Below are 25,392 nucleotides of genomic sequence, written 5' to 3' on the forward strand. Positions count from 1 at the left end.
ATTTGTGGGCTGGGGATTTAGCTCAGTGGTTCCGCTGCCTGCCTGGAAAGCACAAGGTCCTGAGTTCGATCCCTGGTACCAAAAAAAAATTGAAAAGACTATTACAAATTAAAAAAAAAAAAAATTGAAACTACCTGCAAACTCATTCCAACTAAATCGTTTTCATAAATGCAGTATAACTTTCAGTAAACGTGCATGTATTTTCAGTTAATCCTTTTTTTTTTTTGGTACTAAGGATTGAACTCAGTGCCTTCATACTGAGCTACTACATTCCTCAGCCTAATTTTTTATACTATCATTTAATTTTAATTTATTTTGAGACAGAGTCTTGCCAAGTCATTTAATTCCCCAGGCTAGGCTCAAACTTGCAATCCGCCTGCCTCAGGCTCCCAGAAGGTTGGTATTACAGGTGTATGCCACTATGCTAGGACAGGAATCGTCTTTTTATATACACTAACATATAAACATTTTTCTATAGATCTGTGTGTCAGTGTAGCTCATTCTTAGTTGTTTAAGCTCTTTTTTGTGCTTCTGGTTTATAAAAGCAAAATAAAAATTCTTCATGTATAATTTTTTTGTGTTATTTTTTTTGACAATTCTCAAGAGGAATTACTGAGGCCATAAGCATTTTAAAGACTCCCAATGACAGATACGCTGCTTTTTAACAAGGGTTCCCCTGATTCACAAAATGACTGCAAATACACCCAACCAGTTTCATCACCATCTCTCCAACAAATGGCATCATCAGTGTCTACTTTTGTCTACATAGCAGATACTATTTCTCAAATTTACACATTATTTGTGTTTTCCTCTTATTTGAACAGTGGGCCCAAGTTCTTTGTGATTTATCTATGAAAGTCTGTGGTTTCACCAATGAATGTGAATCAATTACTATAACAGTGACTGTGTTACCTTGAGGATGGCAGTCTTCAGGCTGTATACAAATTAGAAATGACTCATGTTCTGCATTTGCACTTTTAGAATTAAAGCACAGTAAATCTTAAAATCCTGAGCCCAGATTACTAATAGTTTTTGTTAAAGTCACTCTGTATTCTAATGATTTTTTTCAAGTGGCTACCATTTAAGGTGTATACACTGTAGAATATTGTAGAAAGATTTAAATCCTTTCTATCCTTACCCTAAATTAAACACAAACTCCATTCATATCTCAATATGCCTGTTTCAAAGAATATGTTTTTCAAATCAATATGTACTTTGTCTTGATGTAAGTTTTGTTCACTGACCAGTGCCTTGACAGATTTAATGCAAAAAATCCAAGAAATATGACCAGAACTCCCCTAAATAGTGGCTTAGATATCACAAAACTCATAAATTTAAATAACAATGATTACAACTAAAGCACCCTTTCTTCCTGCAAAAGAAAGAAAGAGAGAAACTATATTAACAAACTATTTAGAAGGCCAAATGGAAAAACAACATGAGGGCCAGGGGTGTAGCTCAGTGGCACTGTGCCTGCTTTGCAAGCCCAAGGTCCTGAGTTTGATCCCTGGTACCAGGAAAACAAAACAAAACATGAAAGACTGACTGATGTCAAAGTGGAAGGACTAAAGAAAGGTCTTCTTGTCCACTTATTCATTATTCCCTTGTTTTCAACATCAAACAGAAATCAGAAACATGAAGTATTCACTCAAAGCCAAAGGTGTGCACTTACCTTCCTGGGTTGGCTCTTTTATTTTCTTCTCAAATAATGTTCCCATTTCCTTCTCCTTCTGAAAACGGATCTGGAGCTGTTTGATCTCTAGATCATAGTCCTGCCACTCTGGGACAATTCGCACAGCAGCCTCTAGCTTAGGCTCTTTGGTCATTGGATTATTGCACTGTGAAAACCCAATGAAAACACAATCAGCTGAGCTGAAAAGATTTCATTATACAGAGTTCAAAGGTGTTTCTTGGGTCACACATCCAAACTGGTCAAAAAAGAACAGTACTGAGGAATTAAGTGATATATTATCAGAAGCAGTATGGTAGTGAGATATATAAAGCTGTATTTACTTCTTCTTCTTTTACTGATGAGACTACGGGGCCTGGTAATTTTGTTACCAGGTTCTGGGGTGCTGGAGTCCCCTTCTATAGGTGATTTCTAGGTTCTTTCTATCCTAAGCAAAGAACTGGTCAAGACAAGAACAAATGATACCAAAGTTTTATTAAAAGCAGGAAAAGAAACAGGCTCTGTAGAGTGAGTTTGGGCCAAGCAAAAGCAGGAAATGAAATACACCCTACACTGTGAGGGTGGGCCACCATACAAGAGAGAACACAGTGGCCTGTATTTACTTCTTCTACAAAGACATTGTAGGCAGCTATTCGGAGGCAAGGAAAAAAAAAAGGCAGACTGGAAAAATTATAAGGCAGAGAAGTGAGCTGGGAGATAATCAGAGACTTGGCAGAAAGTGAACAGTGAAAACTATCACATTAGATCCTAGGGGACTTGGTTTCCTGCAACAGACACAGAAGAACATACTGAAGTTTCCATATGATGCTTCATAGCCCCTAAACTACACCACTGAACAGAAGAATAAATAAAGCTCTTGTGTCAGTAAGTGCTCAGGCACCTATTACCCTGGGAAAAGATGCAGGAGAGCACCATGGACAGCTCACCAGATCGATGGTCTTGGCCCTTTTCTTAGAGGTGTCGTCACACCACGTTTCACACCAAAGCCATTCTTGAGGCAGTGACTTGATTGGTACCTGATGGATCATGTTATTGGGCAGATCCTGATTGGTAAAGAAAATAAAACACAAGAATTTAAAGTTCTGGAGAAAGTTTAAATAAATGTACAGTGAAAGCCATCAGGTTAGCTACTTATTATGTATATCATATGACAATCACAAATGCCTAGTACTAAAACCAAAAGCTTTAGAAAAATTAAGGAGTTTATTTATAGCATTTTTCAGAACTTCAAAATTTAGAAAATCCATAGCTATTAAAACCTCACAATAGGGGCCGGGGATTTAGCTCAGTGGTTCTGGCGCCTGCCTTGCAAGCGCAAGGTCCCAAGTTCAATCCCCGGTGCCAAAAAAAACACAACAAAAAACAAACAAACAAATAAAAAAATCTCACAATAAACAACCACAAAAAACTCCCCAAAATCTTTCAGCTTAAATAAAACTCACAAATAGCCCATACCTACAATTCCCTCTGTGAAGGAAATGCTAGGAAAAATATTTCTGTTCACTTTTCAAAATCAACCAAATATAGACAGGTGGTTCTTATAATTTACAATTATTCAAAAAAGATGCTGAATCCTTCTTATCTACTGAGCTTTACTCCCAAAGAGACAAGCCAACATTTTTGGAGTTTGTCATAATAAAATGTTCTATTGTCCTTAGACTTACATGGAACAAAAAACACTGATAGAATACGATGCACTGAAATTTCTAATTGTGATACTTGTAAAAAGGATCCAATCAATGATCTTTCAAACTTGAATATAATGATACAAACCCTTTCAACAAATTAAAACTTAAAACTAGCTGGGTTAGGCTGGGGATTTAGCTCAGTGGTGCCGTCGCCTGCCTCGCAAGTGCAAGGTCCTGAGTTCGATCCCCAGTACCAAAAAACTGGGGCTGGGTTAAAACACTTAAAAATTCATAACCACTAAATCACCACTCTAAAAATTCTCAAGGACATCCTAGACAGAGATAATAAAGCCAACAATGCCAAAGTCTACTGGAATGAATACATCAAACAGGGAGATCAGTTAAGCAAAGGGGAAAAATAAAGGAATCAGCAAGAGAAAAATAACACAAAGGCAGGAATAAGTCAATAGCTTTCAGTAATAACTCTCAATGTAAATGACCTCAACTCCCCAGTTAAAAGGCACAGTTTGGTAGATTGGATCATAAAAACCAATAGTATGATGTATACAAGAGATAAATTTAATCTAAAAAGAAATTTATCAAATAAAAATCAAAAAGTTGAAAACAATATTCCATGCAATGGGAGCCTGAAAGCAAGTAGGAATAGCCTATTTTCAGACAAAGTGGACTTCAACTCAAAACTGATCGGAAGAGGCAAACAAGGTCACTACGTATTTGTTAAGGAACACTTCAATAAGAAGAGACAGCAATTGTGAGTATATATACACTCAAACCCAGCGCACCCAATTTCATAAAACAAATACTTCTGGATAAAAAAGATTAGATAAACATCAGCACAATCACAGTGGGAGACCCCAATATTCTACTGGACAAAAAAATCAACAGAGAAATAAATAACAGAGTTGAACCATACCTTCAAACAAATGGACTTAATAGCTATCTACAGTGTTCTATCGAACAATAACAGAATACACATTCTTCTCAGCAGCACATGGAACTTTCTCCACAATAGAACACATACTAGCCCATAAAGCATGTTTAAATAAACATGAAAGAACTGAAATTATCCCATGTATACTATCAGATCACAGTGTAATGAAATTAAAAATTAATGGCAAAAAGAAGACTTCTAGACTTAATTGACAGATTCAGTAGAGTAGCTGGATATAACGTCAACACTCAAAAAACAATAGCCTTCTTGCACACAAATAACAGACTCACTGAGACAGAAATTAGGGAAACAATTCCTTTTACAATAGCATCCAAAAAAAATGAAATATCTAGGAATCAATCTAACAAAGGAACCAAAAGACCTCTACACTGAAAACTACAGCACTCTGAAAAAAGAGATCAAAGAGGATATAAGTGGAAAGACATACCTTGCTCCTGGGTAGGAAGAACCAATATAGTGAAAATGGCCATACTTCCAAAACTACTATATAGATTCAGTGCAATGCCAATTGAAATTCCAACAATATACTTCACAGAACTAGAGAAAACAATCCAAAAATTCATTTGGAACCATAAGAGACCTAGAATAGCTAAAGCAATTCGAAGCAACAGAGACATGGCTGGGGGTATCACAATCCCCAACTTGAAACTATACTACAAAGCTACTGTGATAAAATCAGCATGGTACTGGCAAAGGAACAGATCTGAGGATCAGTGGAATAGATTAGAAGATGCAGAAACAACTCCAGACATACTCAGTCACCTCATCTTTGACAAAGGAGCCAACCACCACCATTGGAGGAAAGATAGCCTATTTAATAAATGGTGTTGGAAAAACTGGATTTCAACCTGCCAAAGATTAAAACTAGACCCATACCTATCACCATGCACTAAACTAAGATTGAAGTGGATTAAAGATATAAATATTAAGACAGAAACACTAAACTTGCTGGAAAATAAGTTAGGTAGAACTCTTGAAGACATTGGCATAGGAAAAGACTTTATGAACAAAACCTCAGCAGCACAGGAACTAGAAGAAAGAATCAACAACTGGGACCTCATCTTATTGAAAAGCTTCTGCACTGCAAAAGAAACCACCAACAGAGCTAACAGACAACCTACAATACGGGAAAAAATTTTTAGCAGCTGCACCTCAGACAAAGGACTACTATCTAGAATATATAAAGAATTGATGGGCTGGGGATTTAGCTCAGTGGTTCCAGCGCCTGCCACACAAGTGTAAGATCCTGAGTTCGATCCCCAGTACCAAAAAGAAAGAAAGAAAGAAAGAAAGAAAGAAAGAAAAAAAAGAATTGAAAAAAATCAGACCCTCCAAGTTCAAAGACCCAATTCAAAAATGGGCATCTGAAATGAACAGACATTTCTCAGACAAAGAGGTAAAAGCAGCAAACAGAAATATATGAAAAAATGTTCAACATCGCTCGTCATTTGAGATGCAGATGAAAACAACACTGAGATTCCACCTCACCTGACAAAGAATGGCTGCTAACAAGAAATCAACAAATAACAAATTCTGGCAGGGTTGTGGGGAGAAAGGAACCCTTCTCCATTGTTGGTGGGAGTGCAGACTGGTGCAACCACTGTTGAAGTCTGTATGGAGATACTTCAAAGAACTAGGACTAGAGGTCCCATATGACCCAGCTATTTCCCTGCTGGGTAATCTTCCCCAAAGAATTAAAAGAATCATACCACAGTGATATATGTGCACCCATGTTCATAGTGGGACAGTTTGTAATAGCTAAAGCTTGGCAGCAGCCCAAGTGCCCATCAACTGGAAACTGGATAAAGAAAATGTGGTTTTTTAATAAAATGGAGTACTATTCAGCCATAAAGAATGAAAACCTAGAGTCATTTATAGCTAAATGGATGCATATTGAGGCCATACTCTTAAGTGAAATAAATAGGACACATGTGTAAATACCGAACAGTTTCTGTAGTGTGAGAAACTGATAGTGTAAACAAGGATTAAAATGATTAAAATGAATAATTGATAATTTGAAATAGGAAAAAAGGTCCAAAGACGAAGGAGTGAAGGGATGGGAAGGGGAAAGGAAAAGAAGGAAAGGAAAAATTATGAGTAAAGAAAACAAAAATGGAAATGAAATCTATGTAAATAGGGAAGGGTGGAGGGGGTGAAGGGTGCACAGGTAATGGGGAAAAAAATAAGAACCAAGATATATCATGTATAGGTACAAACACCCAATGATAAATGTAAATGAACTGTATACCTTAAATGTACCAATAAAAGAATTAAAAAAATTAATGGCAAAAGAAACCACAGAAAATTTACAAACACCTGGACAGCATTAAATAACACACTCCCGAATACTCAGTGAGTCAAAGAAGAAATCAAGAAAGAAATTAATTCCTAGAATCAAACAATAATGTTAGCACAACATAGCAGAACCAATAAAAGCAGTCCTAAGAGGCAAGTTTACAGCTGTGAATACCCATACCAGAAAAGCACAGCAGCATCACTTCTCAGCCTTTTGTCTAAGATCAAGTGTAGAAAAGCACAGCAAACCCAAATAAATAACCTAGTGATGTACCACAAGGTCCTAGAAAACCAAGAACAATCCAAATCCAAAGCTAATACTAGGGAGGAAATTATAAAGATCAGAGTGGAAATTAATGAAATTGAGACTAAAAATCAATACAAAAATCCATAAATCAAAGAGCTAGCTCTTCAAAAGAATAAACAGAATAGCCAAGTCCTTAACCAAGCTTATAAAAAGGAGAAAAGACTCACATCAATGCAATTCGAAATGAATAAAGCAATATCACAACAGATACTGCTGAAATCCAGAAGACTATTGTATTAGTAACTATTTTTAAAACCTGTACTCCAATAAATTGGAGAATCTAGAAGAAATGGATAGATTCCTAGACACATTTGAATTACCAAAACTGAATCAAAAGGATATAAAAAGCCTGAACAGTCCAATAACAAACAGGCAATGAAACTGAGGCAGTAATAAAAAACCTACCAACTAAGGAAGCTCAGAACCTGATGGATTCACCGCGCTGAATTCCACAAGAACTTCAGGGAAGATACAACACCAATACTCTCCAACTCTTTAACGAAACTGAAAGGAAAGGAGTGCTGCCAAATTCATTTCTGGAAGCTAGCATTACCTTGACTGTAAAACCAGACAAGGACTCAACTGAAAAAGAAAACTAGATACAAAAATCCTCAACAAGACACTGGCAAAAAGAATGCATCAAATCACCAAAAAGATCATACATCACGACCAAACAGATTTCATCTCAGGGATACAAAGATGGTTTAATGTATACAAAGTGATAAATGTAATTCATCATATAAACAGGAGCAAGGACAAACTACATAATCTTTTTTTTTTTAAATTTCTTTGGTACCGGGGATCAAACTCAAGACCCTGTGCTTGCGAGACAGGCACCAGAACCACTGAGCTAAATACCCGGCCCCCATAATCTTGTAAATAGATGCAGAAAAAGCCTTTGACAAAATGCAACATTCATGTATGATGAAAATATGGAAGAAAATAAGTATAGAAGAACCTTATCTGAATCTGATAAAAGCCATGCATAACAAACCTATTGCCAACATATTAAATGAAAACTGAAAGCTTTTCCTCTAAAGTCCAGAACAACACAAGAATGTCCACTATCATCACTTCTGTTGCACACAGCATTTGAAACTTTAACCAGAGCAATCAGGGAAAAGAAAGTAATATAAGGGATACACATAGGAAAGAAGTCAAACTATACTTATCTGCGGATGACACGATCTTCTCCATAGAAGACCCCCCCCCCATTGCACCAAAAGACTACTAAAACTAACAAACTCAGCAATGTAGTGGGATCAAGGCCTAAATATTAAAACAGAAACAAAGTGCTGGAAGATAGAATAAGTAAAACTGTTGAAGAATAGGCATAGGTAAAGACTTTCTAAGCCAAACCCCAAAGAACAAGAAATAACATCAATAATCAACAAATAGATAATATCAAATTAAAAAGCTTCTGCACAGCAAAGTAAACAACCAATAGAGTGAAGAGACAACCTATAAACTGGAAAAAGAAATTTGCCAGTTACTCCTCAGAGGACTAATATCTAGAATATACAAAACACTAAAAAAAATTAGATACCCCAAAATAAAAGACCCAATCAATAAATGGGCACTTGAAATGAATAGACACTTCTCGAAGTAGTACAAATGGCCAATAAATACATAAAAAAATGTTCAATATCTTTGGCTATCACAGAAATCAAACTAAAACAACATGGAGATGGGGCTGGGGATTTAGCTCAGTGGTGCCGCTGGCTGCCTCACGAGCACAAGGTCCTGAGTTCAATCCCCGGAACCAAAACAACAAAAAAAAGAGATTCCATCTTACTCCAGAAAGAATGGCCATCAAGACATCAAATAATGCCAGGGATTTAGCCCAGTGGCACCAGCACATGTCTGGCAAGCGGCAAGTCCTGAGTTCAATCCCCAGTACCAAAGGAAAAAAAAAAAAGACATCAAATAATAACGAGCACTGGTGAGGATGTGGTGAAAAGGAAACTCATCTACACTATTGGAGGGAATGTAAACTAGTAGTATAACCACTATAGAAATCAGCATGGAGATTCTTCAAAAAACTAAAAATAGAAATTCCATTTGACCCAGCTATTCCCCTTCTGGATATCTTCTCGAAATAGATAAAGTCATCATATTACAGTGACACATGCATACCCATGTTTATAGCAGCACAACTGATAATAGGTAAATTTTGGAACATTCTACATGTCCATCAACAATGTGGTAATTACCTAAAATGTACCAATAAACTTACTGGAAAAAAAACCCAACGTGGTATTTATATACAATGGAGCCATAAAGAAAGACTACTATAATGTGAGTCATCTGGAGGAAAACGAAGGCACCTCAAGACCATAACGTTAAGTGAAATAAATCAGACACATAAATATCGCAATCTCTCTATATGAGAAACCCAAAGTATAAATAATTTAAAGAGCAAAATGAAAGACAACAGGAAATAAGGAGATGGATCTTTGGCAAATGGGAAGAAGATCAACAGATGGAAGATGGCGGTAGAGTGGGGAAGGGGACATAAAAAGAATTCGGTGTGTTATATATACCAATTTCTCATGATGAATGTAGTTATTATGTGTAATAAACATATACTAGTAAAAAAAGAGAAATATATGCTTAGTATTTGTAGAATTAACAACAGATGAGATATTTACCAAAATTGATCCCAGCTGGGTAATAAAGCAAGTCTCACCAAACTCCAAACACATGAGATAATACTCTGAGAACAGTGTGTTCTCTGACCACACAGCACGTCAGATAGACAGTAAGAGAAAAACTCAGTGGTTTCGCCGCCTGCTGTGCAAGCGCAAGGACCCAAGTTCGATCTCCAGTACCAAAAAAAAAAAAAAAAGAAAAGAGTAACAGAAAAAATGCAACTTGAAAATTTCCATGTATTTAGAATCACTTCTAAATAACTTATGAGTGAGTCAAATAAGAAATCACAAGGGCAACAAGAAATATAGAGTTAGGATCGGCGACTTAGCTCAGTGGTTCAGGCACCTGCCTTGCAAGTGCAAGGTCCCGAGTTCGATCTCCAGTACCAAAAAAAAAAAAAAAAAAATACTGAGCTGGACATGGTGGAACCTGCCTGTAATCCAGCACTCAAAAACCTGAAGCAGGAGGATCGCAATACTGGGCACCATAGTGAGTTCAAGACCAGCCTGAACTGTATAGTGAGAACCTGTCTCAAAAAACAAACAAAAATATCATATATATTTTTTTAATAAGGAAAATGCTAAGTATAAAATGTGTTGAATATAGCCAAAGACAAAATTGGAAATTTCAAGTGCATATATTAGAAAAGACTAAAAATTAAGTAAACATCTCAAAAAATTAGAAAAAAAATCAAAGTAAAAGAAACCAGAAATAAACAATAAAGAACAGAATTAGTCAAATAGAAAAGACAACATTAAAAACTGGTTCTTCGGAAGAGCTAATTAACCCCTGGTGAGTTGATCATGGAGAAAAAAACAAGAGGAGGATAAAAAAGGAAAAAAGATAAAAAAATTTTTAAAAAAGGAAAATAAAAAATGTCAGAATTTAAAAACGTTATCAGTAGCAATCCCACAGACTTTAACAAGATAACTAGTGTCACGAAAACACTGGCTTTTGATATATTTGTTAAAGAAGCAATTAGGTAGTACATCAAGATCTCAGTGTATTATTGTATATAAAATAATTTCAATAAAGAGATAATCAAAGGATATCACAATGAAATGACATGTTAGAAGTTAGATATAACCCAATGAAAATATTGATAAAGAAGTAAAAGATAGCCAGACATGGTGTCACATTCCTGTAATCCCAGCAGTCAGAAGGATGAGTCAGGAGGGACTGTTGTGAGCTCAAGGTAGCCTGGACCACACAGGGAAACTCTCAAAATCACCCAAACAAGGGCCAGGAATTTAGTTCAGTGGTTCCGCCGCCTGCCTTGCAAGCACAAGGTCCCGAGTTCAATCCCTGGTACCAACAAACAAACAAACAAACAAAAAACACCCAAACAAAACAAAACAAAAAAGAAATGTAGACAGTCTTAAGAGGTTGGATTCACAATTTAAACACAAGGAAAATTCCAAAATTCACTACTGAATTCTACCCAACACTCAAGAAAGAAAGCCTATCTTAGGCAAATGAATTATAAGTAAATGATATAAGTCAGGGAGTTATACTTAACATGCTACACTTTTTTACACAATATATTTCTGAAATGGAGCAAACTAAGAATGAAGAACTTCTTTAATATGAATGAGAAGTATCTACAAAAAGTCTATAGCAAACATCATATCTGGTAGAGAAATTCTGATAAACATCCCTTAGAATCAAGGATGTCCATTGTCAACATTTTTATTCAATAATATGGTACCTAGCAAATAAAGAAATGAATATTTTTAAATACAACTGAAAAGGAAAGAGTAGGACCAGGTATTTAGCTCAGTGGTTCTGCCGCCTGCCTTGCAAGCAAAGGACCCAAGTTCGATCTCCAGCACCAAAAAAGGAAAAAAAAAAAAAAAGAAAAGGAAAGGTAAAACTCTCATTATCTGTTCTAATGATATGATTATGAATGTAGAAAATACAGGAATATATATAAATTATTAGAGTTAGCAAATTAATGAGTGGGGTAGTTGAATATAATGAGCAAAACTGATTGCAATTTTAAGAGAGAAACAAAAATTAAAAATAAAAAAACTTGGCATGGTGGTGCACACTTGTAATCCCAGGACTCTGGAGGCTGAGGCTAGAGGATCACTGAGAGTCCAGGGCCAGCCTGAACTACACAATGAGACCTTATCTCAAAAAACCAAACCAAAACAAAACCCTAATCCTCCTCCCAAAGGTGTACAAGGTCTATATGGAGAAAATTTTATTTTCAAAAGAAATGAAAGATAAGCCCAAATAAAACCCTGGCCAAAGATTTTTTTTTCCTTAACCAACAAGCTGATTCTAAAATATATATGGAAAAATAAAGGAAAGGAATATGATGTTTTTGAAGAAAGGGGAGAAAGGACTTGATTTCCTGGGTATCAAGACTTGGTAAAACCACAGTAATTTAGAATATTGTAGTACTGTCATGAAGATAGACCAATGGGAAAAAATAGAGGGCCCAGAAACAGACTTTTGAGTATATCAACACTATTTCTGCCACAGATGGCACTGTAGAGTGTTTTGTTTTAAAAATCATACTAAAATACAAAAATAAAGGGTGAATTCAATTTTGCCCCACACGTGAAACAAATGCCTACCAGAAAATAGATCTGAACGCAAAAGGCAAATTAACAAAGCTCATACGAAGAGCATCTTTATGACCTGAGTAAGGATCAAAAGCATTAAAAGGAAAATACTAAAAGATACCATCAAAAGTGGCACAGTGAAAATTTCTGCAACATAAATAACTACCAAATGGTCAGTATGTTATCAGTATAACGAAAGCCTGTATATCAAGTAGAAAAACAAAACATCCAAACACCAGACAAGCTCTTCATAAAATAATATTTAAATGGCCAAAACCATATCAAGTAATGCTCAGAAAAGAAGGAGAAATGATAAAAAGAAACCAAATAGAAAAATATAATAATTGAAATTAAAAAAGACAATAATTGCAATGAAAAATTCATTGAAAGGGTTCATCAGAAATTTGAGGAGGCAGAAAGAAGAATCACTAAGCTTGAATACAGGTCCAGTGATATTATCAGCCTGAGTTGCAGAAAATAAAAAGAATGAAGAAAAATAGATAAAAATAGCCTCAGAGACCTGTGATTCTCCAGCAAGTATACCAGCATACAAATAATGGGAGTCCCAGGAGGAGGGAGGGGCTGAAGGAAGGTAAGGGGAAGAAGAGAAAGGTATAGAAAGAATGTTAGAAAAAATAATGAAAACTTACCAAATTGAATGAAAAATAATTGCATACATCCAAGAAGCTCAACTTGCTCCAAATAGGATAGACTGAAAATATACCTCAACATATTATATTTAAACTACCAGAAGAATCTTGAAACCAGCACTAGCCATGTCACCTCTCCTGTAAAGGGATCTTTCCCTGAGATTACATCTAGAAGCTAAGGCAGGAAGACTGCAGTGAGTTTGAGGCCAGCTTGGACTACACAACCAAGTTCAAGATTAGCCTGTATGACATAGTGAGTCCTTTCTCAAAAAAAAAAAAAAAAAAAGAAAAAAGAAAAATTACATCTAATTTCCCATCAGAAACCATAGAGGCCAAACATTATGGGAAAAGATATTCAAGATGCTGAAAGAAAATCTGTCATACAAAAATTCTATATCCACCCCCTTCTGTTTCTCTTAGACAGAAGCTATCTTTCTCTCAATAAATTTTTCCTACTCTTAAAAAAAATTCTATATCCAGCAAAACTATTCACCAAAAATGAAAGAGAAATTCATATATCCTCTGATACTTTGTAGCTGGAAGAATCAATCTGCCAGAAATACTAAAAGGAGTCCTTCAGGCTTAAAGGGAAGGGCACTGGGCACTAACTGGAATCCACACAAGAAACAAAGAGTATGCAGGTAAATATGAAAGACAGTATCAGGGTATTTTTTTGTCTTCAAAAGCCTATTTTTCCTCCTGAAACAAAAGGTCAACTGCCAAAAAATGTAATTGTAAATCTGTCTTGGTGGATATATAAGATATAAAGGTAAAAAGTGTATGATAGTGTAAGGGAAGGGGGAATGAAGATAATTTTTTTTTTTTTTTGGTGGTACCGGGGATTGAATTCAGGACCTTGCCATTGTGAGGCAGGTGTGGCGCCACTGAACTAAATCCCTGTCCCTGATAAGTTTTATATACTATGAAATTAAACTGGGACTACTTCAAACTAGACTGTCATAAATTAAGGTATGTAATCATCAGGATAAACTCAAAATAACTAAAAAATATACAGTAAAATAAACAAGAAAATTAAATGATTCACTAAAAATATCTATACAAAGGAAGTCAGTAAAAGCAGGAATTAAAGAATACAAAAAGATACAAGGCATATAGAAAGAATAGGAAATGGCAGATATAAATCCTGCTTCATTAATAATTACATTAAACATAAATGGATTAAACTCTCCAACTGAAAGTCACAATGGAAAGCCAGATCATATCCAATTCTCCTTTCAGATCTTTCCTGGGTCCCAGGGATTCACTTCCCTTGTTCTTTTCTTTCCCAAGTTGTTATATCCCAGTGTCTCAATTCTGAATCTTGGAGAGGCTGGTTTACTGCTGTTTACTGCTCCGCCATCTTCCTGGAGGTCATATATACTAATAAATATTCGTCAAAACAGGAACCCTCACGCTACTGATGGGGGCATAAAATTACATTACTTTTAAAGTAATTTGTTTAGAATTATCAGATGAGGTAAAGATACTACATCTGATGAGCCAGTAGTTCCATTTATGGTTGTATACACAATTTAAATGTGTGTATACAAGTGCAAGAATGTTTACAGTACTATCATCACAGAAGTAAAACAGGCCACACATGGTAGTATAGGCCTGGAGGATCACTTAATCCAGGAGTTCAAGACCAGCCTGGGCAAGATAGCGAGGCCCCATTGGAAGGAAGGAAAGAAGGGAGGGAGGAAGAAAGGAGAAACTCAAATGCAGAATAGATAAATAACATGGAGGAATCACACAACATAGTGCTAAGCAAAAGAAGTTAAGATTACAAAGAGTACATCTTTTATGATTCCACTGAATTAGTAGAGAAAAAAATAGGTAAACTTGACTGTTGCATTTAAGCATATATGCTTACACAGCAAATCTCTATAAAGAAAAGCAAATGGAGTGATTGCCATAAAAATCAGGATACTAGATACTTTTGTTAAAGACGAAGGATGGCTTCCAAAATTCTAGTTCTTGTGGTTTATAGGCATTTGTTTTATAGTAATTCCTTGATGTAAATGAATATGGATGTAATTGTGTTTTTTGATTTGTGTATTCTTCTTTATGGATACTATACATTTCAATGAAGGTTTAAAGAAATTTGAAGGTAGACTTAAGCAAAACAAAATGCTTAACATATATGTGAATCTATACAAACTACAATCTGACCTCCAAATAAATGCTTGGCATTAATAAACAGTGATTGAGCTATCTTTAAATAAACTATGGCTTCTGACATATTGTAGACTGTAAATCCTGAGGTATTTAGTTCTTAAAGCAGAAAAACAAATTGACTCTAGCAGGCAGAGAAACTTATGAGATGAAGTTGAGTACCAAATCAAAAGATGAGGTAATGCAGGCCAGGGACTTAGCTCCGTGGCACCGCGCCTGTCTCGCAAGTGCAAGGTCCTGAATCCAATCTCCAGAATAAAAAAAAAAAAGATAAGGTAATGCTTCAGGAAGACAGCAACCTCTTTCCATCTCTCCCCCTAACCAACGCCAGGTCCCTGGCATTTTTCACTACTGATATGCCCACTTGAAGTCAGATATGCCTCATGATCTCTCATACACGCGCTCCTTTCTGTGAAACAAAATTGACACTGTTCTGAGAACTGATTTTCTGAAACAACATTGTATACCATCATGGAAACTGTTAACCATAAAAAATGGTCACTTACTTGATCCAGATTTGAAAGGCTGTTGGGATCCTGACTCAGACCTTGGTACTGTCCCCTGAGTCTGTCTCCAGCAGCTATTTTCCTAAACTTCTTCAGATCCACAATGTACAATGCACTGAACAGAGAAGACCTATTTGTTACAACCATCCATGGATTTATGGCAGGAAAAGCTAACCCCGCTGAATAATGGACTAGGCCACTAGCCAAATATTCTGGTTCTCTTTGAAACTGTGAGCTGTAGCCTACAGTAAAGTTAAAGGTCAGTAGGTACTACTTCAAAGATGTCTATGAAGGCTGTGGTTCCTGTGCCTGCCTCGCAAGCGCAAAGACCCGAGTTCAATCCCCAGTACCAAAAAAAGATGTCTATGAAAGTTACTGTGAAATCCATATTCTGTCACTACTAGATTACTGCAGACACTGTTTCTTATTTCATTGCCTTCCAAGGAAATAATCTCTGACAAAAGACTTCCAGCAAATGCAGTAGTTTTGGTAATAAAGGTATAGTAATTAACAAATAATTATTAGTCAGAGACAACCCTGATAATGTCTTTAAATATCACAGGAGTGAAAACCTCACAGTGTTAAAAGTTCTTTTAGACCAGGACATAAAGTATGAAGCTGAAATCACATCTCATCATTTATTTTGTATATGTCACTTCCTACAAGTACGATAGCCTCCATAACGTCCAAATTATACATCTCCCAGAAAAGACAATGAAATAGTCATTAAAAATGCAGTACACACTGTTAAACCTAAGAGATCTACATCTAGGAATTTATCCTACAAACATGCCTGAAAAATATGCAAAATAATACATTAATAATCATTCCTTGCAATAGTGTATCAGAGCAAAAAGACAATAAATAATACATTGGAATAACATGCAGCTGGAAAAAGAAATAAGATTCCTCTATATCTACTGATAAAATCTAGAATTAAAATATTAAGTTACAAAAGAGTATAAAAAGGATGGTATATTTTGTATAAAAAAGAAAACATTCATTACACATTCTTAGCTGTTTATGTAAGAAACTCTGGAAGGACATAAAGTAAATAAGTGGGGGAAATTATCTGTTTAAAGAAGACAGATTTTGTTTTATATATTTATTTATTTTTGAGACAGGGTCTTGCTATGTAGTCCAGGCTGGTCTTGATCTCACTATATACTCCAGGCCAGCCTCAAACTCACAGCGATCATCCTATCTCAGCCTCCTAAATGCTGGGATTACAGCCATGTGCCATCACACCTGGCGCCATGTTTATTTTTTATAATTTTCATTTCTAAGTCATAGTATAAACTACTCATAATTTTAAATGCACAAAATTAAAATTAAAAAAAAAAACCCAAGTCATTGGGAGTAATCCTTTTCCAGTACTTACCTGATGTGGTACTTCCGCCCAGCTAAATGACTGGCCCAGTATCCTGATTTCCAGAACCTGTAGCCATCCATTTCCCTTCGGCTGTCACAGAAGGGGGTATAACCATAAGGGGCACCATCCAAATTGAAATCCCTTAATTCTTTCAGATCTGTCCGTACAATCTGGAAAAAGGAATATCAAAAGTCATTTTTCAATTTATCCTGCTGACAGTTCTAACATAATTTCCTTAAAATACAAAATACATCACGAAAGCCCTCGCTAACACTTAACCTAACACGTGGCACAGAATTCTAAGTATTCAACAGGAGTAGAAACAAAACAAACTTCAATTGCTTAGGTTAACCCTGAGTTTCCTCATCTGCAAGATGGAGACAAGAGTACCTATTTCAGAGTTGTTGGGAGGATGAGGCAAGTTCACATGTGGACAGATGTGGAACACTGCCTCAGCCACTGTAAGTCCTCAAAAAAGAGTAATAAGGCCAGATGAGAATCAGGAAAGCATGCTTCAGGTTAAGCCACTTGAAGCAGGGGATTCCAAAGAGTTGGGTGAAGCTCTGTCCAGGTGACTTCTACACACATTACACTGCTTCCACTCAGGGAGGGTGAGACAGGAGGCTTGAGGGTAGAAGTACATATATATGTTTGAGTCTGAAGGCTCTAAAGTCAAAATGCATTACTTGTAACAACATCAAATCCTGGCAACTAGAAGCTACCTGCAGCATTCCCGATTACCAAGCCAAGAATCACTTGCACTATTCATCTATCACCCAATAATACCTATATTTTGGGCATATAATTGGAGAGGACGGGAAATATTACTAAACCTTAATTTTCTAATTCTAGTCTTTATATTTAATGAAGTAAGTAATCTACAAGACTGCAAACACAATGTCATCACAACCTAAAGGACAGAAAAAAATGAAAAGGAAGCATACTAAATGTAAATTAAATTTTAAAAGTGATCTAATTGGTGTGATATCTTTCCATATTTTCTAAATAGTGTAAAATGAGCAGGTACTTTTCCATAAATGGAAAAACAACACTTAGAAAGTTTGCTGCCTTTAAGATATATTAACGAAATATGGCCTTTAAGAGCTTACCTGATCAGCATCCACAAATAGGAATTTGTCAACAGCTAGTGGAAAAAGTACATCCAGGAAGAGGATCTTGTAGCCCCAGATGATGCGCTGTTTTTCAGTCTGTTGATGAAGCCACCGGGGCCATTTGTATTGAACAAGCTCATAATGGAAATTGTATTCATTTGCCATGTAAGGTATAAACTCCTAAGTTTAGACACAGGAAGAAACAATTGTTCATTCTGATTAAGAAAACTGACTCATAATGTAAGTCAACCACCATGATTATGATACAAGTAAAGCACATTCACCAAAACAATCATCTAACAAATAATGGCCTTAACTCAAATGCCCTCTTCTTTAGGACTTTCTGGTCACATGAAATGACAGAAATCTATAGGTGAAGGCCTTTACATCTATAATTCTGTGTGTGTGTAAGACACGTGAACTTTAAGTCCATTTGTCTAAATTTGATTTCAGTAAAACATTTCTTGAATTTAGTTATAAGCCTTTCTCAATTTTTTTTTTGGTACCGGAGATGGAACTCAGGATCTCATGCTTGGGAGGCAGGTGCGGTATCACTGAGCTAAATCCCCAGTGCCTTTCTCAAGGTTGGGTCTAACCCAGGGAACAACATAGCAAAGCCAAAATACTCTTGACAGACTTGCTGTCATTAATGAATAAATTTCTCATGTTCTAAATGAAAGTCCCTTTCGGGTACCAGAAGTGAATTAGTGATATAAGAGAGATACTACTGAATACATTAAAAGTTGTTCAGTAACTTTTGCAGAGGGAAAAAAATCAATTTAGATAATAAAACCTTGCTGATACAAATAAAGAAGAAAACTTTTCAAGTGTGTTTTTGCTTTGCACAGATGAAGCATCATTTGGTATTGGTTCATGAGAACTAATCATTCTCCTCAACCTACACTATCACAATGCTTTTTAAAGACATTCATGCTTCAGAGGTAAGAGTGTTACTTCATTAAAACATTGCTTGTGGGGCCGGGGAATTAGTTCAGTGGCTCTGCCTGCCTTGTAAGCATAAGGTCCCAAGTTCAATCCCCAGAACCAAAAAAAAGAAAAAAAAACCCCAAAATATTGCTTCTTACAAAGATACAGACCTTCTCCTATATTATTAAAGTTTCAAAGAGATCATAATTTTGTATTTAGTTTTTGGTGGTTTTTTTTGGTACCGGGGATCAAACTTGGGTCCTTGCACTTGCAAAGCAGGCGGCGAAACCACTGAGCTAAATCCCCAGCCCTGTATTTAGTTTTATAAACTGTTCCCCACTTGGGGCTGGGGATTTAGCGCAAGGACCCGAGTTCGATCCCCGGTACCAAAAAAAAAAAAAGTTCCCCCCAAACAGAACAATCTGGAAGAAAGATCAACACTGAAATATATAACTAAGGGTATCCTAATAAATGGAAAAAATTTAAAGTGTACAGATAAAACAAAAGCAGTAAAAAATATGTTATAAATATCTCCTTTAATAACAATCTTTTCCTTTTCCCTGTGAAACAAACCTTAAATGTGGGGGACAAATAATTCTTCAAGAACCAGAATTTCACAGGAGTCTTGGTATTCTTCAGCACTGATAGCATCATTATGCTGCCAAACAAAAACAAATAATAATGTTCCAATGCTTTTTAACCTCAGTACCATAAAGTAGTGTAATTATAAGACAGCATGACAGAGCTAACTCATGACTCAATTAGGCAGAAAGACCCCTAACAACAGCAAATGCACTAATTCTGCTTATAAACTTACCTTTGATACTTGACAGAGACAAACGCTAGTTCTATTGCTACTTTCAATGAACTACTTTATGAACTGATACATCCATTATGGCACAATAATGGCAGCTGTGAGCTGTCTGCATCATTGTCCCAATCCCCGTCAAGCCACAGCATGTGGTACTGAGGAAGGCGCCTGTATGTGGACAGCCTCTCTCAGCATGGACAGGGAGCCCTGCCAGGGGAAGACCAGAATAGGGAGGGAGGCCAAAGAGTAAGACTCAGACTCTTGAGTCAAGGCATTAAATTAAATTGATACCACTGTCATTATTTTAGTTCTCATTTTTTCTTGGAAACAAAGGGCTAAAAATGAGTAAAAAGGCATTTTAATTTTATTTTCTACACTAGGGTTGTAGTATAAAACTAAAAGAAAAAAAGAGCCCTGGCAATCAAGAAAGTGGCTCTCAGACAAAGGCATAGAACTGAGCCCTCCTGATATTTTCCCTTCTGGTGGCTACAAAGTCAATTAGTTCCAGCCTGCAGACTCTCCTGCCTCTGGCTGTGTGACCTTGACAAGTCCCTTTTTACTTGGGTCTCAGTCTGTTTATAAAACAGAAGTATTCTTACATAAGAACTGAGATCTCTCCTGGATCTAATAGCCTATGGACCTGTAGAAGGTGAAGTGTTGCATGGACCTCTTCTTCTATTCTCTCTGTCTCCTGACTTTTGGTTTAAGCAATCTTTGGTAGCCAAGTAAACACACACTCTATAAAGTGTTTATGTGATATTAAAGGTCTATAGGCTTATAATATCCAAAGAGGCATTCATTACCTAGCTAAACCTCATGGAGTTGAATGGATCAAAATAAAGAGGATTACATATGGCAAGTTATTCATAGTCCTCAGAGTGCTCCAAATAACACATAAATATAATAGGAAGAATCTTACAAAATGTTTTCTCTAAATAAGAATACTGTGACACATTCATTAACACACACTGAATAATCAACAAGACTAACCGCAGAAATCTTTCATAGAGATGTCCGGATGCAACAGAGAAGATATTAATTATGTCATCTTTATCTTGTTTCACCTCCTCAGTCTTCTGTCCTCCTGAAAAGCCCCTATAACAAGAGGTAAATACAGTACCCCTTCAAGTCCTGGCCAGACACACAGTCCTTTAAGGAGAGAGGAAAAAGATGTTGCCTTCCAATTCCCATTCCTACTGGAGAGGGTGAGATCTGGTAGGAGTGGCACAAAGCATGCAGTGTGCTGAAAGAGGGCATAGATTCAACAATGCCACCCCACAGGGAAGAGGAAGATGCTCCCTCCAAGGCATCCTGTTGCTTTAGGAATAGAGGGAATACAGGCTGCACCACAGAACATGGGAAATGAAGTAGGCAGTTACCAAGTACCTCTCCAAAGAAGAGGCACAGCCCAAAGAGACTCAAGAAGCACGGAACACAAGTTCACCAGTAGGAGACATGAAGCTCTTTCAGGTAATTGACTGGGAAATACCAACACCAAATATAAATACAAGATTTGGTTGCATAAAGAACATGAGAGGTCCCGGCAGGACACTATATTCAAAAGAAGGAAGGGTAGGGCCGGGGATTTAGCTCAGTGGTTTTGTCGCCTGCTGTGCAAGCACAAGGACCCGAGTTCGATCCCCAGTACCAAAAAAAAAAAAAGAAGGAGGGGTAGATGGGGCTGTTTTTCCTTAAAAACATAGCTTTTTAAAAACACTAATTTACCATTTGAATGAGTCCCAAAATCCAGATTCGTTCTCATTTGTTCCATCACTCAGCAAGTCTTCATTCACCATGTCTGCCTTCTTCTGAACCTGCAGTCACATGTGACAGACCTTACTACTCCTAGTAGGTCGGTCTAACAAAGAATTGCCTTGCACTGGGTAGGCACTGTGAACACTGGCAACAACAGGGAATTACCAAGCAGTTCCCCACAAGCTGGCACAACTCTCTAGAGTCCATCAGAAGTATGTTTAGGGGATGGAGAAAGAGTCCAGATGTGTCATGTACATGCACCAATTTCCCACCAGGAATGTCATCATTATTACTGCAAACATGTACTAATAAAAAATAAAATTAAAAAAAAAAAAGCCTAGAAATTTAATAGGATGGTACATCAGAATATTAAGTAAATGGATAGCTGTTGGGAGCAATGCTACATAATTCTAGGGAAAAATCATTTGGTTAGACTAGTTCTCTTGCCTACAGCCCAGCTACAGAATAACTCCAGTTTGGCCTCCGGTCACAACTGAGACTTCAGTGATCCAGTAATGCTGTGATTCTCCAGGACAAGAAACATCCTGGGAGAACAAACATCTGCTCAGTTCCTCATTGTTCTTGGACTGATTAACATCTTGTTTGCCAGAGATGTACTGAACTCTCTGCAAGCCTTCCATTACACCTTGTTTATCCCAATGTGAACTATTGAACGCTCTGCAAGTCATTTGTTACATTTGTTTCTCCCGATGTACTGAATAAAAGGTGTGGTAAGCTGGGGGCTTTGTCTTTGCTGCCCAGAGCAGCACTGATCAGACCCAAAGCTCAGCTTCTTCTCAGTCTCATTTTTCTACCTTTCCTGTAATTCGCCGTGTGCTGCCGAGGCTCGCAGGAGACCAGGACTCACTGCAGAGGTTCTGGTAACGTCCCCTTCCCCTGTCCCCTACAGATAGCAACTTCTTTTATTTAAACAAAAACCATTTTTCGTTTTTACAGTGAGCAAAGAACCTCAAATTCAGCCATGTAGAAGGCAGACTGGGTAAATGGAGTAGCACACTTCACTAAGCAAACTGAGCATAGAGAAGGAGCACAGCACACAGGAGCTGTCGAGGAAAGGCATTCAGATCACAACCTGTCCACAGGACTTATTAACACAAACACAGGCTGAATCTTTTCAATGGGATGATTTTCTGCTTATCATGCATGGCTGACACTAGCTTTTGCTGTGCATAGAGATTATTTATTCAACAATATGTTTTACTTTAAGGCACTAGGAATGCCAAAATGCTAAGAATAGAAAGAAGAAATTAAATAGAACTATCATTTCGCTGCTGACATTTTCATTGGCACTTTCACCACTATTCTGAGAATAAAATAAAATCATCAATAATATTATGAATTATGGCAATATAATTAACAGCCTAGAACATTTTTATTTTTAATAAAGTAGGACTGGAATTGCTGAGATTACCAAAAAGGTGCAAGCTTTAAGTTGAAGAAAGACATAAATTCACACTTACAAATATTCTGCCTTAAAGCCCTATTCCTATAATTGCTACAGTAAATTCCATAGAAAGTTTTGGGCTGATTTATATATATAGTCACCCCCCTCATCTTCAGGGGATCTTTCAAGAGCCCCAGTAGATACCTAAAACCTTAGGACAGAATCCTGTCTATACTATGTTTTTTTTTGTTGTTTTTTTTTTTAATAAATACTGCTTTGTTTTTAATTTTTATTTATTTTTTTGGTACCGGGGATCAAACTCGGGACCTTGCGCTTGGGAGGCAGGTGCTAGAACCACTGAGCTAAATCCCCGGCCCTATACTATGCTTTTAATTTATAAATTAGGTACAGTAAGAGATTTATGACAACTAATAATAAAACAGAACAATTACCGCAATTCATTATAATAAAAGTAATGTGACTGTGGTTGCTCTTGAATGAGTCAAGACAAAGAGTCGTATTTTTGGACTGCGGCTGCCTGTGAGTGACTAAAACCTTGGATAAGGAGGGGGGTCCGCCACTACTTTGAACAATTATAAAAAAGAATGGCTGCTTTAGTACAGTAAACTTACCTTCACTTTAATAATTTTGCTTTTGAAGTTATTGAGGATGACAAGCACCTCATCAGCATCAGGAGGAGAATCTGTACCATCATGGCTTAGAGAGAAAAGCAAGATAGACACTAAATATCACAATTCTCAAAATGCAGTAAACCACAGGATAAAAATCTGCCACACCTGTTCAACAACTCTGTCAGAACAAATTATTTGCTCAGAACCTGCAGGAAACCCTTTTGAGCTGCACACAAGCACTTATCAAAATCTGTATATGAGATAGTATCCCAACTTTCTCCGAGTCTTCCCCAGTTGTCTGTGGTCCAGTGAGGAGCTCCTGAGCCTGGCAAGCACACAGTGAGCACCGAGTAACTGAGGGTGCTTGTGGCTCCTCCCACTTTTTATTTTTTTAATTGGCTATACAGATTAACAGGTTTCAACACACTTTGATCACTTTCACCCCCCCCATCCCCTCTCTTGCTCTGGCCTCCCCCCAAGTTTCCCATTTTGGGAGGGGGTTCAATGTGTATAATATCTTTTGCTCACATCCACCCCTCTTGTCTGAGACATCTACCATACCTTGAATAAAGGGGGTAAGAGGTGGGCTACTCTGAGTCATCACTGGAGCCAAATCCCATCTATTGTTTTAAATGGAACAGTTTTATAAAGAAATCTTTCTCATTCTGTCTGGGGCACTCAACCAGGCAAGTCTAGGCCCTCTACTCAATTTAGTGCCTCTAGCAAGAAGAATTATAACCAGCTCTCTTTGCAGGTAGTCACTTGCAGAGGAGTAAATATTTAAAATAATATTTTCCAATTAATTATAACGCCTAAAATTTCTTGTCACCAAATTTCAAGGTTTAGTAAGTTACAATAACAATATGAATTCACTGCATCTGCTGTCACACAGAAGAAAGAGGAGTTCTCAGACAAAAGCAAGGCTCTGGCATGGAAGAAGACTCAAGCATGAACCACTCTGGATTCAAGGGGCACAGACAGAAAGAGGCAGCATGAGGGAGTGGAGGACAGGAAAGGGAGCACTCAGAAGGCATGGAATTTGAAAACACATGTAAAATTTTGTGCTATGTAAAAAAAACCTACTTACAATGAAGATGTTACTATAATCCAAAAAAATCAGAAATCAACACTAATCTATACTGCTTTCATGTGTGTTGGGTATGACAGTATGGAGCCAAGGCAATGACTCACAGGGACCACTGCAAATAAATGCTAATGAAAATTATTCACTAAATAAAACCACAGGCAGTTTCTTTTATATAACTTAAGACTAATTTAAATTGATTAGGTAGAAGACAAAACAAACATCTTTAAAGGTAGTGTGATTTTTTTTTCTCCCCTAACACAGGACTGAACCCAGAGCCTTGCACAAGCTAGGCAGGCACTTTAACACTGAGTTGCATCCCCAGTCCTTTCTATTTTATTTTGAGACACTGTCTTGCTGAGTTGTCCGGATTGGCCTAGAACTTTCAATCTTCTTGCCTTAGCCTCCAGAGCAGTGGGGATTACAGGTATGGACCACCAAACCCAGCTAAAGACTGAGTAATTTTTTTAAACTAATAAGTGTGTGTATGTTGGGCATGGTGGTGTACAACTGCAATCCCAGCACTTGGGAGGCTGAGGGCAGGAGGACTGCTGCAAATTCAAGGCCAGCCTAGGTTACATAGTGAGTTCAAGGCTAGCCTGAACTCCATAGCAAGATCCTGTCTCTAAAACAAAAACAAAAAACCCCAAAAAACAAAGCAAAACAAAAGCCTAATAAATATGTGTAGTAAACTCTGAGGCAAAAATCCAGCTACTGGCAGAATATTCTAGTGTGTTTCTATATCACTGTAGACCAAGAAAGACCAGAATTGACAATAAGGCTTCATGGCCTAATTTTGCAGATACTATGTACTTGCAAATCACTCAGGGTCAAGACATATACTC

The 25,392-nt window shown here is 37.0% G+C and overlaps 1 protein-coding gene across 7 annotated transcripts in view; it reads right to left on the minus strand.

The window, feature by feature from the left end:
• Uggt1 (UDP-glucose glycoprotein glucosyltransferase 1) overlaps positions 1 to 25,392 on the minus strand; it is a 134,826-nt gene that overhangs the window by 5,442 nt on the left and 103,992 nt on the right. For all 7 annotated transcript variants that reach the window (XM_087198852.1, XM_087198844.1, XM_087198859.1 and 4 more), the window contains 9 exons: positions 23,464 to 23,548; positions 21,397 to 21,485; positions 20,662 to 20,766; positions 19,434 to 19,518; positions 17,931 to 18,113; positions 16,831 to 16,991; positions 15,450 to 15,564; positions 2,617 to 2,733; positions 1,673 to 1,838 (listed from right to left, as the gene is read on the minus strand). In XM_087198852.1, coding sequence (XP_087054978.1) covers positions 1,673 to 1,838; positions 2,617 to 2,733; positions 15,450 to 15,564; positions 16,831 to 16,991; positions 17,931 to 18,113; positions 19,434 to 19,518; positions 20,662 to 20,766; positions 21,397 to 21,485; positions 23,464 to 23,548 — 1,106 coding nt within the window. The remainder of the gene's footprint in view (positions 1 to 1,672; positions 1,839 to 2,616; positions 2,734 to 15,449; positions 15,565 to 16,830; positions 16,992 to 17,930; positions 18,114 to 19,433; positions 19,519 to 20,661; positions 20,767 to 21,396; positions 21,486 to 23,463; positions 23,549 to 25,392) is intronic.

The sequence above is a fragment of the Heterocephalus glaber genome, unplaced genomic scaffold, assembly GCF_053883595.1.
Source record: "Heterocephalus glaber isolate CG9 unplaced genomic scaffold, H.glaber_assembly_v1.0 deba00000347, whole genome shotgun sequence".
NCBI lineage: Eukaryota > Metazoa > Chordata > Mammalia > Rodentia > Bathyergidae > Heterocephalus > Heterocephalus glaber.